The sequence below is a fragment of the Lampetra fluviatilis genome, chromosome 8 (genome assembly GCF_964198595.1).
Source record: "Lampetra fluviatilis chromosome 8, kcLamFluv1.1, whole genome shotgun sequence".
Classification (NCBI taxonomy): Eukaryota; Metazoa; Chordata; class Hyperoartia; order Petromyzontiformes; family Petromyzontidae; genus Lampetra; species Lampetra fluviatilis.
This window is the reverse complement of record NC_136282.1, coordinates 12913921-12929237: the sequence shown is the minus strand read 5'-3', so window position 1 is coordinate 12929237 and position 15317 is coordinate 12913921. Positions and strand designations below refer to the sequence as shown.

The following is a 15317-nucleotide window of genomic DNA, read 5'->3' as shown; positions in this document are numbered from 1 at the left end:
CTATATTCTCTTCAATGTAGTATACTGTAAGACCTTACGAGAGTGTGTATGTCATATGTATACAGCGAATTATCCAGACGAGCCTACCAGTTTTGTTACATTTTTATTTGTTGTTTTGAAAGGGTAGTTTTTCTTATCCCCCCACCGCCTACCAGAAGTGATGTCTAATAATTATCATATTGAAATTTAATTTTAAAATATAGCCACAGATGATGAGGGAATTCAGATGTCAACGTTTCTGAATCAGTGCATGACAAGCATGAAATAATAATTTCAGGATAAGGGATCACTGTCATTTACTATGTTTGTGGTGGCAGATAAAAATGCACGTCTTCATTTTGGTTTTACGTGCGGTATATTAATTTGCAGAAGTTATGCACACTTGTCCCATGACCAAATCACCCAGAATGTTCTTCAACTTGTCAAATCTTGGAAGCTCAGTAGATTTGAGCCTGGATACTGCTAAGATGGGTGACCACCATGCACAAACCCGTTCTCATCGGGCTTACGGGCTTATGGGGTTACGTTTCCGATAGTATGGGAGCAGCACAGTAAAATCCATTGCGCGACTGTGCATGCTTTCTGTCTTTACCAACCTATATTGACCAGTGTGGTAAGGTATGATGGCCTCCCCACAGTGTGGTGAGGCTCTAAATCCAGCAGTGGATTTACAAAAGTGCTTTACATGCATATATGTTGAACTACTTTCGCACCGTACGTAGCCAACCGTGCTAATCGTACTTAGCAGCGCTCTTATTTCACTGCATAATCTTGGAAGCATTTTATAAACTCAGCTTTCGGCACTTTCACAGCCCTGACGCCATCCGTGGCCTTGTCACCAAAGCCCGCGCTTTCGGCGAGCGAGGTGGCGGACCTTGTGCGGCGCGGCGTGGCGGAGAGGACGGAGCAGCTGGTGCGTGCGTTTCGGGCGCTGGACCCGGGCCGGGCTGGCACAGTGAGCCACGGAGAGCTCCGTCGCGTGCTGGATCTCTTTGTTCTGCCACTGACCGACCCTCAGTTTGGCGCGCTGCTTGTGATGGTATGCATCTCTTCCTTACTGGACATTGGTGAAAATAGCTTCATAGCTCATCGGATTTCTCTAAGATAAATAAAGATTCTAATTTTGATGTAGCTCCCGAAGCAGCCTTGCCTTGCTTGTCGTGTTTTTTTCTCCTATATTTTTTATGGCATGGTGTCATCAGATGAAGTATCAGAATGAGAATTCTGGTAGACCAATGCAAACCTGTGTGTTAGGGAGTGGCGCATGGAAAAAGATTTCACAAAACTTTTCGGATACCTTACAGTTGCCTATTTTATCCACACACAATAGGGGTGAATTTTACACATGCCCTGCTAGAGACAAAAACAATTCAGAACAGTAATCTAATATTTCTAATTCTCCAGGGTTGGAATTTTTGCCTTATTAAGTGATAAACTTTACTTTCTGAAGATAAAAAAGACTTGATAAAAAAGCATTAAAATATAATCAGGTTCACGGACCTTTATTTGAAATGCATCTCTTGTTGGTATAGAGCTTTTAGTCTTCGATGAAGTGGTGAGATGTGTGTTTGTGTGTTACTCAGGTACCAGCAGGGAGGAATGGGAATATACCATACCTGCAGTTTTTAGAACACTTTCTCGGTCAGCCTACAAGGCCCAGCACAGCATCATCTCGGTGAGTCTCTACCAGCTCCCTGTGATCACAGAGTAACTTAATACATAAAAACCATAAAGTAAATGAAAGATGATTCCAGTTCTTTTAACATCTCATTACATTTTAGATCAAAGTATACAATTCTGAGAATTCATCTCAGCCCTATTACGATGAGGCATGCTACACTGTCAACAAGTCTGTTGCGCTGGGAGGGCACATTTGGCCCACTATTGTCTGGTTTTTAACAAATAATTCATTTGACGATTGTACTGGTCGGCTGTTGTGAGCTGTTGTCACAGCCAAAGCTGATTCGTAAAATGGTATTCAGTAATAAAATGTTTTTTTTTTGTATTTGACTGTCATTTCTGGGTAAACAACTTTTCTCGCTCAGTTTGTTTCATGAACTTAAAAAAAATTATGTTCACAATTGAAGTGCACTGCTTGACGTTTGACTGCATGCGTGCGTGCAATTTAATTTTTAGAAAATATATCCTCACGTCATTTTGTTTTTTTATTAGGCAAAAATCAACGCCACCGGCAGGCCGTGGGATAAATGAGGAAACTGACCTGTTGCTGCGGAAAAAGGTAAGGTCACAGCTATCCGATTTCACGCTACCATGGACACAAATGGCGTGCACCATTACTGTCAAAATAAATTATACAGACAAGACAAAACAATGCTCACTCCTGGACACGGCCCTAAATAAAAATGATCTCGCTGCCTCAGTGATTTTGCCTGGAATAAAAGCCTTTGCGCTCGAACACTGACCTTTTGAAAGTAAAAAAGCACAACTTTGAAAGAAAACTATTGTGCAAAGCATTGCTACCAGTAAGCATTGCTAATCAATGTTACAGCAAGTAAATTCACAGCGCTTGGCAACTGAAAAGAGCTGATGAGGCTGGTGTACGTTCTTACCAACAACATTCGATTCGTTGCCATTCTACATTTACTGCAGCTGCTTTGGGATTTGTTTTGGCAACTGACCCTAGTTGCTATAGGCTCACGAGAGGCGGATTAACTCTCCGAAGCAAACATTAGAAACGTATTGGTTGTGGATGAAGCATTTACAAAAGTAGTGTTTGCAGGCTTCTAATAGCAACAGCCTGGTTGTGGGTGTGGTATAAGTGGGAGCCTTGGAAAGTATAGATGATGTTCATGTGCCTAGTCCACGAAAGGTTAAGCATTGTATGAATATAAAGCTTGACTGCTGTTATCTTTATTTGCCTTTGCAAAATAAACATCTCAAAAGCCCTTCTGCACAAGCTCAGAGGGGAGACTTTGAAGTGGGCATGACAACAACGAGGTTCAGCTTGTCTGTAGTTCATCAGTCTAGTTTCTTTTATGAATGTCCCGTCAGAATTCTCGCAGTATGCCATCATTTTAATACAAATAAAAATTTTTAAAAATATGTTTTTAAAGTGAAAACTTGTCTGCACGGAGACCTTTTTTTCTCGTCGTGAGTGCAACCTCTTGACACAATTCTCAAAAACCCTCGTGTGGCTGCTGCTGCTGCTGCTGGTCGTCGTCATCACTCAGCTGGGCAGGGACCTGAAGGGCGTGGTGCGTACCTTCCGCCTCTTCGACTACAACGGCGATGGGCGCGTGCAGCGCCACGAGCTCCGGGGCGTCCTCGAGAGCCACGGAGCTCGTCTCTCAGAAAGCCAGTTCAGCAAGTAGGGAGGCACTGGGGGTGCATCGCGTGCTGGTCACTTCACCCTCTCATATATGTGATATGAGGGGGTGGCTCCTTTTAATTCACTACCGACAGTTTTTATATTCCACTGACTTAACTACACAAGGTAAAAAATAAATAAATTAAATCACGACGTTTCGGAGGCAACACAAGCTTCCATCTTCAGGTGGAACCGTTACAGCAAAATTACTGTATCAAGTGACAAAATTACTGTATCAATCACTTGATACAGTAATTTTGCTGTGACGGTTCCACCTGAAGACGGAAGCTTACGTTGCCTCCGAAACGTCGTGATTTAATTTATTTATTTTCTTTTTTACCTACGTGACTTTACCGAAAAAACCAAAGAGTATGGACCCTTGCAGTCACGAAAACTTCAAATCTAGAATTAACTACACAATTTGTATAATTTATAGATGTCAGTTATACCAAAATATAAATTAATGAAATGTACAAATTATAAAAAAAAATGTGGCTTTGTATGTTTTATGTACACGTTCAATGGGACGAGGTGATTTTCTTTGTGTTCAGGCTGTGGGATCGCCACGATGTGCACAAGGGTGGCACGGTGGCGTACCAGGAGTTCCTCGAGTCCCTGGGGCTTTCGCAGGAGAGTCAGTGGCACCCAGAGCCGGACACCGTCCAGTTGTGTATGCTTCATGCACGGCACCGATGGGAACACACGCAGCCGTTTGGCACGCAAACTCCGGTCATCCTCGCAGCGGCTTTTGGCTAGCCATCGAACAAAGACGGTTACTACATCGTGCGTGGCCGTCTTGAATGCCCTTCCTTCCAATATTAGGAAGCCACTGGAGCTATGCACTTTTAAATCTAGATTGAATACTAATTTCTTTAGAACTGCTTTTTGTGTTGAGCTTGTTGTCCTTCCCCGCACCTCCGATTAGCATGGTTGGCTATGTACGATGCGAAAGAAGCTCAACATACATACATGTGTACATTCACCAACTTGCATTCGAGTGAGCTGGAAAAACGTGTTGTAGACGACGCGTTGTGAATTGCTCGCGTGAGCGTCGACCTGGAGATACATTGCTAGGGGCTTGTCAGCAGCACGGTCGAGTTCAAATGTTACATATGTTTATGTGCATTCAAAAGTTGTATCTTCTGTATGTATATATGTTTAACTTCTGTTGCACCGTACATAGCCAGCTGTGCTAATTGGAGGTGCGGAGAAAGGACAAAAAACTAAACACAAAAAGCAGTTCTGATGAACAGATGAAATATACGAAACAAATGTCAAAGGCTACTGCAGAGCTACATTGTCAGAAGAGGGCAGTACCGCAACATCCATTGTGCCATGGCATGGATCCAACGGCTCTGCTCCCTGCATTCACCAACCTACACTGACCAGCTTGGTGAAGTATGGTCAAATAACCCCCATCAACCACTTAGCATGGAGAGGCCCTCATCTAGAAGTGTATTGACACAAGGGCTGTACATGTCTATATTTTGTGCATGTAATACCGTTCATATGTAGGTGATACCAATGAAGTTAAACCATTTTTACCAGTCAACAGCTAAACTGCTGGCGCGTGTTAATGTGCATAGAGACGAGGCCCAGGCAGCGTGACTTGAACACGTTTGACCCCTGCTGTCGGCAGTACTCAACTGGGAAGCGGTGCGGAGGGACGCTGCGGAGGAGAGGAAGCAGCTGGGGAGCCGGTGCGATGAACGGGGATACATGGGGCAGGCGGGCGATGCCAAGGAGGCTGAGCCAGAAGCCAGCCCGGAGGAGCTGCAGGCAGCTTTCCGGAAGAAGGTGGGCGTAAATGGGTTTTTTATTTTCGTTCTATTCAGTTTCCCCCCCCCCCCCTTCACTTAACCTGTGTGCTCAAGAGTCACAGAGGTTCACGTCAGAATGGGCGTCGATTTTGCTCTTTGAGAGAATCCTGCACCACTGGGCGGGAGCCTGCTGAGCCATTGCATAATTATAATAATGCAGTACTTGGTCAACCCACTGGTGGATGAACATCCGCCTATGCCATTTCGGTTATGCGGGATGTTTGACCATGCTTCATAATGCTGGTTTGTTGAAGGGGGTTGCTCAGGACTGGTTACAAAATTGCTCGGCATTGCTGCTAGCCATTGCCGACAGTCAAACCCAGGTCACTGCTTTCGTAGTGCAGTGTTGCTGCTGAGGAGGGCAGAGAAGGCACTTCAAGGATGTCCTCAAGGCCAACGTGAAGAAGTGCACCATTAACACCAACTCATGGGAGATCCTTGCCCAGCATCACTTCAGATGGAGACAGAGTATATTTCAAGGATCCAAACATTTTGAAATTTAAGGGTGGAAACAGGAAAATCGGAAACGGCAGAAACAGCACGCTGCAACCTCAACTTCTTAATCCAGTTCCACACCACCACTCTTTCTGGACACATGTGTCCAAGCTGCGGCCAAATCTGTCATCCAAGATCAGTATCTTCAGACCCACAGATAAAACTACTTGTCTATCTTCGATTGCAAGGGATAGCCTATGATGATGCTGCTGATCACTGCACCACTGCCGTTGTGTAATGCTGTACTTGATAAATAGGCCAGGGTAAGAGACAAATCAGGATGAAAGCCTTTCTGATGTCCGTTACAGGCTTACAACTATAAATAGAAGAACTATAAATAGGTTCGCTAAGGAGAGTTTAATCTATAAAATACATATATATATAATGTTCATTTGTGTAGGCTACAAATCTTTTCCGTGATCAATCTACTACTGGATGAAAGCCTCCCCAGGTTTTCGTCATCTCTCACGGTCTCGCAATGCAGAAAACCCATCAAGCACCTGTACATCGGCTGATTTCATTGCTCAATCATGGGCGAGTTCCCTCCTTTGGTGGTCTTTCCTATTGTAAGTCTCAACCTCTGTCCATATGATAGATATCAAGCGAAAGTTCTGAGCAGAAGAAGAAAACAAGCAATCTGTTGTATGTAGGAGATCGTACTTTATAATGTTGTGATTTGGATTGTATAATTAATGTAAAAGATGGCACTCGTTTGGGTCTCCAATCGTAGATATTTATTAAGAAGCAACACAAAGTCAGCATACATCACATGAGTAAATGCATTTTAAAACCAAAACAGCACTGTTTTACAAGTGCATGAGATAGATTGCAGTCTAAATATAGTATCTACTGAGTCTGCTGTCCAAAGGATGGTGTGTCATTTTTTTCAAGCACTGCAATCAGTAATATCACTACATGTGCTATACTCTTAGGTTTTTTCGGTAAAGTCACGTAGGTAAAAAAAAATAATAAATAAAAATAACTCAATTAAATCACGACGTTTCGGAGGCAACACAAGTCTCCATTTTCAGTGGGGACCGTCACAGCTAAATTTACTGTATCGAGTGAAGAGAAATCCAAGAGACAAGATCTTAAATACTGGTTAAGGGGAGGGGGGAGGAGCTTATCTAAATGTGGCAGTCAGGGACTGGGAGGGTGGGGGCGGGGCTAGAAGGGAAGGTCCATGTGAAGAACCTCCACAGGGGCTACGGCCAATGTTGGCTGTAGCCCCTGTGGAGGTTCTTCACTTGGACCTTCCCTTCTAGCCCCCCCCCCCATCCGTGAGATGGCATTCTTCTAAAGTGCTCATCTACATAGGAAGGAATGCACCACTCATCTCGCACTCATGTGGACGAGCGACCTTAGGCCCAAAGTGAGCCTCGCTGAACATTGGCTATGTACGTTTCGTGGTGCAGGTGTGCGAAAACTACAGCAACCTCCAGCGGGCGTTCCGTGCATTCGACAGCTCGGGTGCCGGCACCCTGGCGGTGGAGGACTTTGTGTCGGTGCTGCGCAGCTTTACGCTCCCGCTGGCACCGGAGGCCATGCTGTGTGTCCTCGACCAGTAAGTGACCGCCGCCGTTGGTGGTAATTCCAAACTCTGAACTTTGAACCTGCTGGAAATTATTGGCTGCACGGCGCTGACACTTAATCAGCAATGTGAGTATGGTCAGAGTTGGGTGCGGGTGGAAGGCCTCCCACCACCCCATTCTCATCACAGTATGACAATGACAACGTATGGCCCATTGTCAATCCACGGCTGGGTAAGGGCCGACCCATGCGAGGCCACTGCAGGGCTACGTGGTGGACAGGTTATTTCACAATACCCCACCATGTTGGTTGGTGTGGTGTTTGTGAAGGCGGGGAGCATAGATGTGGGAGCAGATGCGCTTCTGCAGCCGTTTGAAATACTCTTCGAATATTAGGAAGCTCCTAAAGCTTGCACTTTTACATCTAGATTGAAAACTCATTTCTTTAGAACTGCTTTTTGTGTTTAGTTTGTTGTCCTTCCCCTGCACCTCCGATTCGCATGGTTGGCTACGTACAGTGTGGAAGAAGTTCAACATACAGCAGAGAATGTATTCTTCAGTACATCAATGGATTTTTCTGCACTGTTCTCTGCTGCTCACCAAGTAACCCCGCAGTGGTCTATAATAATCTGCGTATATTCCGAGTGGTTTGGTGAGTGGATGCAATGCCTAGGTTGAATTGGTCATCGGCCTATTCACTATTCACCTCTTCTTTTAGCTCTTCGATGTTAGCTTTGGCCCCCTGTGCGATGTAAAGTTTGTTCTGTTGTGACATGTTGACCTAGGTCACCCTTGTGAAAGGGATTTGCAGTCTCAAAGGGTTCTCAGTTGCTTAAAATAGAGACAACTAAAGTGAACTTGCTGCCTGCCCAGACTTGGCACTCATCAATGAAGTGTTCTCTTCTACCACCCACTTAGCAATGTCATTGTAGTCAAGCAGTTGCTAATGTTGAGATACTGTGAGCTTGTACATAGCTGCATGGCAGAGTCTTTGTGTTATTGCTTGAAAGGGCAATTTTATACCTGAGTCATCAGTAAAGATCTTCACTGTGCTTAGTTTAACATGTCTTTCAATACATTTGCTTGGCTTTATTTAATGTTCATTGTAAAATGACAACTTTTCAGACTCTGAAAAAGTTGCCTGTCTTCGGATGCAGCTGCAGTTGCATTTAGATGCTATGTACATGTATAATAACCCTATTGTCACTCCACTGCTGGACGAGGAACTTGCAATGACATACAAGTGATAGAGGTGATTTGGCCATACTTTCTTGTGCTGGGTAGTGGTGGATGGTGAAGGTGGGGAGCATAGATTTGGGAGCATGGAAGTACTCTACAGAAATTAAATTTGCGTCACTGCCCTTTAATGCCGACCACGTAGACCCACAGCAGCCTATAACATCTGCTTAATGTACGGTGGTCGCCTATTCAATCACTAAGCTCAACCCTGCTTAACTTCTGAAATCGAATGAAACCATGTGCGTTCTGGGTGATTTTTGATCATCGGCTGAGATGCTACGTGTGTTTTGTGCACACCGACTGCATATTCATTTACCCCCTCTCTCAGGCTTGGCATCAAGGCCACTGGAAAGGTACCCTGGGAGCTGTTTTTGGCCAAATTTCCGAATCCTCAATCGATCGGCAATGGCCAGACACTGCCCATGAGATTCAGCCACAGGTGAGGCCACATTGTTTGGCATTTCGTTCATCGCTTGCTTTTATATATATTAAAAATATAGCTTAATGTCGTTAGTAATGCATCCAACTGCACGGCACTGGAGTTTTGACAAGCGTCTGTGTGTTGGCAGGGTGAACCCTTTTCGTGGCGCCGACGAGTCTACCTCTGCCAGTGAGGTCCTGGCGAGACTGCGGAAGCATATTCTGGAGTGCTACCCATCTCTCAAGGAGGCCTTCCTTGCCCTGGACATTGTATGTCCTTGTGCCTGCCCGATCTGAACCTTTCCTTCACTGCCACCTGCATTGGTGCCGCGGTGGCGAGATGTTAACTACCTCGCCTGGTATACAGGAGGTCGTGGGTTCGATCCCAACCCTGACGCCTGTACAGTAAATTTGGAGTTTGCATGTTCTTCCTGTGCTCTCGTGGGTTTTTCTCCGGGTCCTTTGATGTTTCCCTCCATATTTAGAATCAACATGCATTTAGAGTATTTGGCTACTATAATTTCCACGCGATAAGCCACTTTGTTGAGCTATCATGCATGGCTAGGTTGCTTCTGAAAAAAATCTATATTTAGCAAAGTGGGCCTTACCTGGTAAAAAAAATGGTTTAATAAATAGTTGAGTAGTACAGAACATAATGTTCTAATAATAGCAAGTAATAGCTGCGATGCTTACTGTTCTATTAAAGCATTCACCAATGTGCACGACTGTAAAATTACGTAGGGCAATTACATAAAAGCACTTATCCACTCATGTGACTTCCATTGCAATTTGCTTCTTTTTTATAAAATGTATTATAAAACTGATAGGGACCTGAGCCACTTTCAGGGCCATTAATTATGAGTCATCGAAAATTATAAATGGCGAAATAACAATGCTAAGGCAGCAGCAGTCAACGTATTTGTGTTAATGAGGAGCTGAGATTTAAACTTGCTTTACATCTGTCAGTCTGGTGTCTTTTAAGACAGTACTTAATTGCCAATGTATTCAAAAACTCCACAACTGTCTCACTGCTTCTGCTAATGTAAAAAATGCGATTATAATTTAACACGAATTCCAGCACTAATTCATTATACACACGAATGTAAACTTGTGTCAACAGAACCGGCAAGGACGGGTGACGCGTCAGGAGTTGCGCCGACTGGTTGAGGGGTTTGGGTTCCGCATGGGCGACAGTCACTTCCGGGAGCTCATGCTGCTGCTGGACCCAGGCCACTCGGGGTTCGTGGACTACACGGACTTCTTGTGTCTGTTCGAGCCTCGAGAGACCCTGGTGGGTCTGTGTATCCACACACCAAAGACAAAGATCCCCCGTGTAGCCTTAACCGACTATCGGGGCAAGTGCTGTTAGCGAGCACCTATGAAGGCCCTAACGGCACACGATGGGGTGGGTGGCCAGCACCACGCCCGACCACCTTTGTCTCCCCAGTGGCGATGTTTACACACAGCACCAGGTATTCATTTGAGGCTAAGTCGACCAGTTCAATAATCGTTACAGGTGGTGGCCGTGAGTGGAAATCGAACCCGGGTCGCTAGTTTTGTAGCGCAACGCGATAACCACTACACTACTACTCGCTATATAAACCACACACAGAGCAACCGGCATACACAGATTAACAGAGCATCAAAGCAACCCCCTCGGTATAAAAGTCCTCTCTCCAATTGTCTGATGCATGCGTCTATTACGCCAGGTGTCCGAAGGCTGAAGGCCTCCCTAGGGGAGGCCGAGGACCAGTTCAGATAATCGTCACTGGTGTTGGCCGTGAGTGGTAATTGAACCCGGGTTGCCACGTTCATAGCGCAGTGTGCTAACCGCTACACCACCGCTCACCACACCACACACACACACGTGTCTGAGCTCACCGATAGGATAGGTGAACCCATCTCCATAAGAAACACGATCTCCGTCAATATTTTGGGCTTTCGATTGAAATTGCTTTTGTTGTGTGTTGTTGTTGTGTGTTGTGCAGGATGCTCACAAGTGGTTGAATAGCACTCACCGAGTTAATGGACATAAGACAACTGACATTCTGACCTGGAAGGCGGTGAGTTCTGAGATGTTGTGGAGAGCACTTGATGCCTGTCAGTTTTGCGACGTCCGAAGAAACCCATGCCTTCCTTTTGTTTAACCTCACTATGTCCTGTTAAGTGTCCCAAATGTAGAACTGGCCAGACGGTTCGGGGGATTAATACCATATCATAGCACTGAGCTCACACTGCTATTGATTCTCGGTCCGAATTAAAGATTCGATCATCCATGATTAGACTAGTCTCAAGTTGAGTGAGTTTGATGGTGTCTGCCCAGTCACCGTTGAATATTAAAAAAGCCCATCATGTTAAATTTGGCTTGTTAATTAATTTGTAATTAGGCTAATTCTAGCTCTTAGAATTAGAAGATTCAATTTGGTTGACATGCAATTAACACTCTTTTCTGGGTGTAAAATGTTTTGCCTCGAGTACAGCTTAAAAGGTGTATTGTGAAGAGACTTCAAAAGTCGTCTGTGATGTACAATTCCGGGACCATTCTCTGACTCATAATCTCACACCGCTCGCTGTGCAAAACGTTTATTCTAAAATGTGTGTTCCGGATGGAAACGTGCCACCGATGACACAGTCGGAATATAATTGAGTAGGATAAAAAAAAATGTTAACACTTCTAAGAATTTGCAACAATACCACAAGAAATGTGCCTCTGGGCACTGGAGACCACCTGGAGAATATTCCAGGCAACGTGTTGACAATGATGGCGAACAAGTGGAGACCCTGACTTTTTTAAGCTCTTAACATACATTTCTTATCATGTTACAGTGTTTTATCTGTTCTTTTTCCATTAAAAACGATAGTCCCATATAAGTGTAAAAATATTTTTTAAGCACCCTGTACATTGTTAATGAATTTGTCTCAAATTCTGAAAAGAGCATGTGTCTGGCTTCTGCTGGCAGGCCGAGGAAATTCTCCGTGACAAGCTGACGGAGCGCTGGAAGGACGTGTGCGAGGCTTTTGACTCCTGTGACCAGGATGCCGACGGCTTCATCACCCAGGATAACCTGCGTGCCATCCTCCGCAGATTCGGACCTTCGCTGTCCGACGAGCACTTTAACAAGTACGATGAATTTGTGTTATCTCCTGAAAAAATTGATGATTGTGAAGTAGGTTCTTTTCAGCACCAGCAAGCGCTTTGATTAACCCAGCAGGGTGGCGTTTGCCTGTAGTCTCAGCACTTTGGATGCCAGCGTTGCTCGATTATGTAGAGAGAGATCTGTGCAACTCCAATACCTGCTGGGCTATGACAGAGCCAGGAGCTATATGCAGAACCCTTGAGTGTTATTCCTTCATATGAATGCGTTTTATGCAATATCCTCACACAGGAAAAAAAAACTACTGACAAAGGAATTGGCTGCACATACCAGTGCAGAACACTCCATTAAAATATTATGAAACTCAAGTTGGGCTTTCCCTTCATAAATATATGACATTACCATTATAAACAAAACAATTGTTATGCCAATGGTGCTGCTCATAATGTACATTGACCCCATTTGCTTCCGTGTGTCTGTGTCCGCACGTGCCACGTTGCCAGGCTGTGCAAAGGCTGCGAGCAGGGCCCAGGTTTCCGGATCCGGTTCTCCGAGTTCCTGATGCGTCTGGGCGTTGACCCCCGGCCCGGGGACTTTGCCGGGGTCAGCTCGCGTCTACACAGCGAAAGCAACGCACGCGAGGTCAAGAGGCAGGCCGACCTGTCTGCGAGGTTGGAAGTTACAATTGCACGGACTTGCTGGGAATAATTCGTCACTGTGTTATTTCATCGTGGTTTTTTTTTATGCTAGGCTGGACAGTGGATACGCAATAACATAGCGATGGTGGCTGAGCTGGCACCGCTGAGATTCTGTGTTTGAATCCATGCTACCGCCTGTGATTAATCTGGGTTCTCAAATCTGCTGGCCTCAGCCTGGTCACCAATGACTGCACACAAAAAAATCCACCACATTGAAAGATTGGTTTTGTACTCTGACACCATTTCAGCTCTCAGCATTGGCTGTCAAGATAACAAACGTTACTCTCATATGCAGAGCGAGTGGGAAAGCACGGACCAGAAGTCACTTCATGGGACCTGAGAGGTGGCTCTGTGATATCTTCTTTCTGTGGCCTGCTCCCTAATATGGAGTGTTGCAATGCTCTGTTAGAGATACGAATAGATGCGTCATCTCATGACTTGATGCCAATAGCACAAGCGGGATAAAATTGGGGCAAAGCACTTGTTTTGATGAAAAGGGGCTTGGCCATCATTTTACGTTGTCAAACTAAGCTGGGCAGCACTTTGTAAGCATTTCTGTGGCTTATGGAGGACTTATTTCGGCACCTCCGATTGGCACGGTTGGCTACGTACATTATGGAATTGCGCATCCCATGGACGTACTGGCTGCGCGCGTTGCTCAGACTGGAGCTGATCGAGGGCGAGGCGAGGAAACTGACGGGCGCGCTACCCCTGCGGGAGGTGCTCGTCCGGCTCAGGGACCACGTGGCGCAGCGCGACACCACGCTGCACCACAGCTTCGCACGCCACGACCGGCGGGGAGAAGGCCGCGTGTCCAATTTCGACTTCCGCCAGGTGCCATCTCGCCGGCCCGTCATGAGGCCCACTAAATTTGTCCACCAACAGCGCGGTAGAGGAAAATGTTAAGCTTTCTTTTCTCACGATTCCCTGCCCCTCGTTCAAGTCCAGACTTAACACCTGTCATTCTTCCTCTGTCTATGACTGACTGGATCTTTGTTTACAATGTAAATATATTAACACCAGAGTCTTGACGACTGGTTGAATCTAGACGCACCGCATACATGCACATTTTATTCAGTGTAAATTATATGTTATATGCAAATGTTCAGGAGACATTTCTGTATTGGTAAATTTCACATGTTTACAAACAGTAATGTTAATTAAACCAGCCTTTTGACTTGTGAATGCTGTGAATGCCTGTCATAATGCACTTTGGCGACAGGGGTTGGTGTGTCACAGAGATTTGTGAAATGCTCATACTGCTGGGCTGCAAGGTGCCCAGTCGATAGCAGTACAGCAAATTGGGTTCAAGATTCAATGCATCTTTTAAGCCATTGTTTGTAAACCACTTCATATAAGTGATTTATGTTCAGGTGCTCTGGCTTACTCCCATATGCAAAACATTTTCGATAATTGAATTGTTCTAACGGACAAATGCAGGACTCTGAGGCTGTCCTATATATATAAATAACACTCGGCCAAGACCCCGGGGCCGGCCCAGGACACGCTGGCAGAACTATGTCACTCGGCTGGCCTGGGAACGCCCGGGAATTCCCCAGGAAGAGCTAGAGTCTGTCGCCAGGGAAAGGGAGGTCTGGACAGTCCTACTCAACACGCTGCCGCCGCGACCCTCGCCAGGACAAGCAGATTGAGGAACGAACAAACTTTACTATAATCGCGAATAATATTTGTGTATTCAAAAAGTGGTTGAAAATTAGATTTAGTTTCGGAGACTCACCTTTTCGGTAATGTCATTACGTTAAATAGCAAGGAATCATTGTGGGTTTATCGTTTGCTTCATTTTGAGTGGTGTGCAGATCCTGCAGGAATGTGGCATGATAATGGAAGATGACCAATTGAATGCACTACTGCAGAGACTGGGATTCACCAACGGCAGCATCACCTACTCGGACTTTCTTGCATGCTTTGAAGGTGAGTCGTCTTGTCTTTGTCATGAAATGCACACACTTAAACAAGCATGACCAGTGGTGACAATTCAACATTCTTATGGCAGGGTCAAGTCTGTATATAGGGCTGCCACTGTTCACTTACTTTAAGGTGGTACTAATTGAATTGACTCTGGAGGGATGAAGGTTTGTACTGCCTTGGAAGCTACTCATCAGTTGATTTAACAAAACTGGTCTTAAACATATCAATCTTCAAGTCTATATCTTTGGAAAGTATTATTTATTTGCCATTACATAATTCCACACTTAGTTCAGCTGCGTACGTCCATGTTCTCTCCTAGGTATTCACATATTCGTAAGTGTCATGGTAGCAGTTGGAGCTGAGCATTATTGTTTATAAAAAAAAAAATCATCATCTGTTCATTGCAGACCGTCGCATCTACGGGCCGGGCGAGCAGCTGCTGCTCTCGCCCAATCACCGCGTTGCCGAGGTCTCCAGACAGCACTCTCGTGCCGAGGATTGTCACGCGGCACTGCCTGACAAGCTACGGCAGGTCTACACGGTACGGCCATTCCTTCCTTCTGGTGTCCCGGCAGATTTCAGTTTGATTGGCAGCGCAGTCAAACAAACTGAAATCCAGAATCAGAATCTGTATTTAGACCGGTGGAATCCGATGAGCTGTGAAACTTTTTTTCACAAATGTCCAGTATGGTCGGCAAGTTACAACTGCAAACAATACAAAAACACAATAGGAATGCAAAATAGAGAAAATGGTCAGCAAGTCA

At 45.2% G+C, this 15317-nt stretch overlaps 1 protein-coding gene across 1 annotated transcript in view; it reads left to right on the top strand.

Annotated features, from left to right (window-relative positions):
• EFCAB6 (EF-hand calcium binding domain 6) overlaps positions 1 to 15317 on the top strand; it is a 33003-nt gene that overhangs the window by 4569 nt on the left and 13117 nt on the right. The window contains exons 3-18 of the mRNA XM_078858819.1: positions 813 to 1039; positions 1584 to 1675; positions 2173 to 2239; positions 3192 to 3328; positions 3880 to 3998; positions 4968 to 5125; positions 7059 to 7207; positions 8740 to 8850; positions 8981 to 9101; positions 9952 to 10122; positions 10820 to 10894; positions 11792 to 11952; positions 12430 to 12597; positions 13287 to 13458; positions 14442 to 14556; positions 14961 to 15094. Coding sequence (XP_078714945.1) covers positions 813 to 1039; positions 1584 to 1675; positions 2173 to 2239; positions 3192 to 3328; positions 3880 to 3998; positions 4968 to 5125; positions 7059 to 7207; positions 8740 to 8850; positions 8981 to 9101; positions 9952 to 10122; positions 10820 to 10894; positions 11792 to 11952; positions 12430 to 12597; positions 13287 to 13458; positions 14442 to 14556; positions 14961 to 15094 — 2177 coding nt within the window. The remainder of the gene's footprint in view (positions 1 to 812; positions 1040 to 1583; positions 1676 to 2172; positions 2240 to 3191; positions 3329 to 3879; positions 3999 to 4967; positions 5126 to 7058; positions 7208 to 8739; positions 8851 to 8980; positions 9102 to 9951; positions 10123 to 10819; positions 10895 to 11791; positions 11953 to 12429; positions 12598 to 13286; positions 13459 to 14441; positions 14557 to 14960; positions 15095 to 15317) is intronic.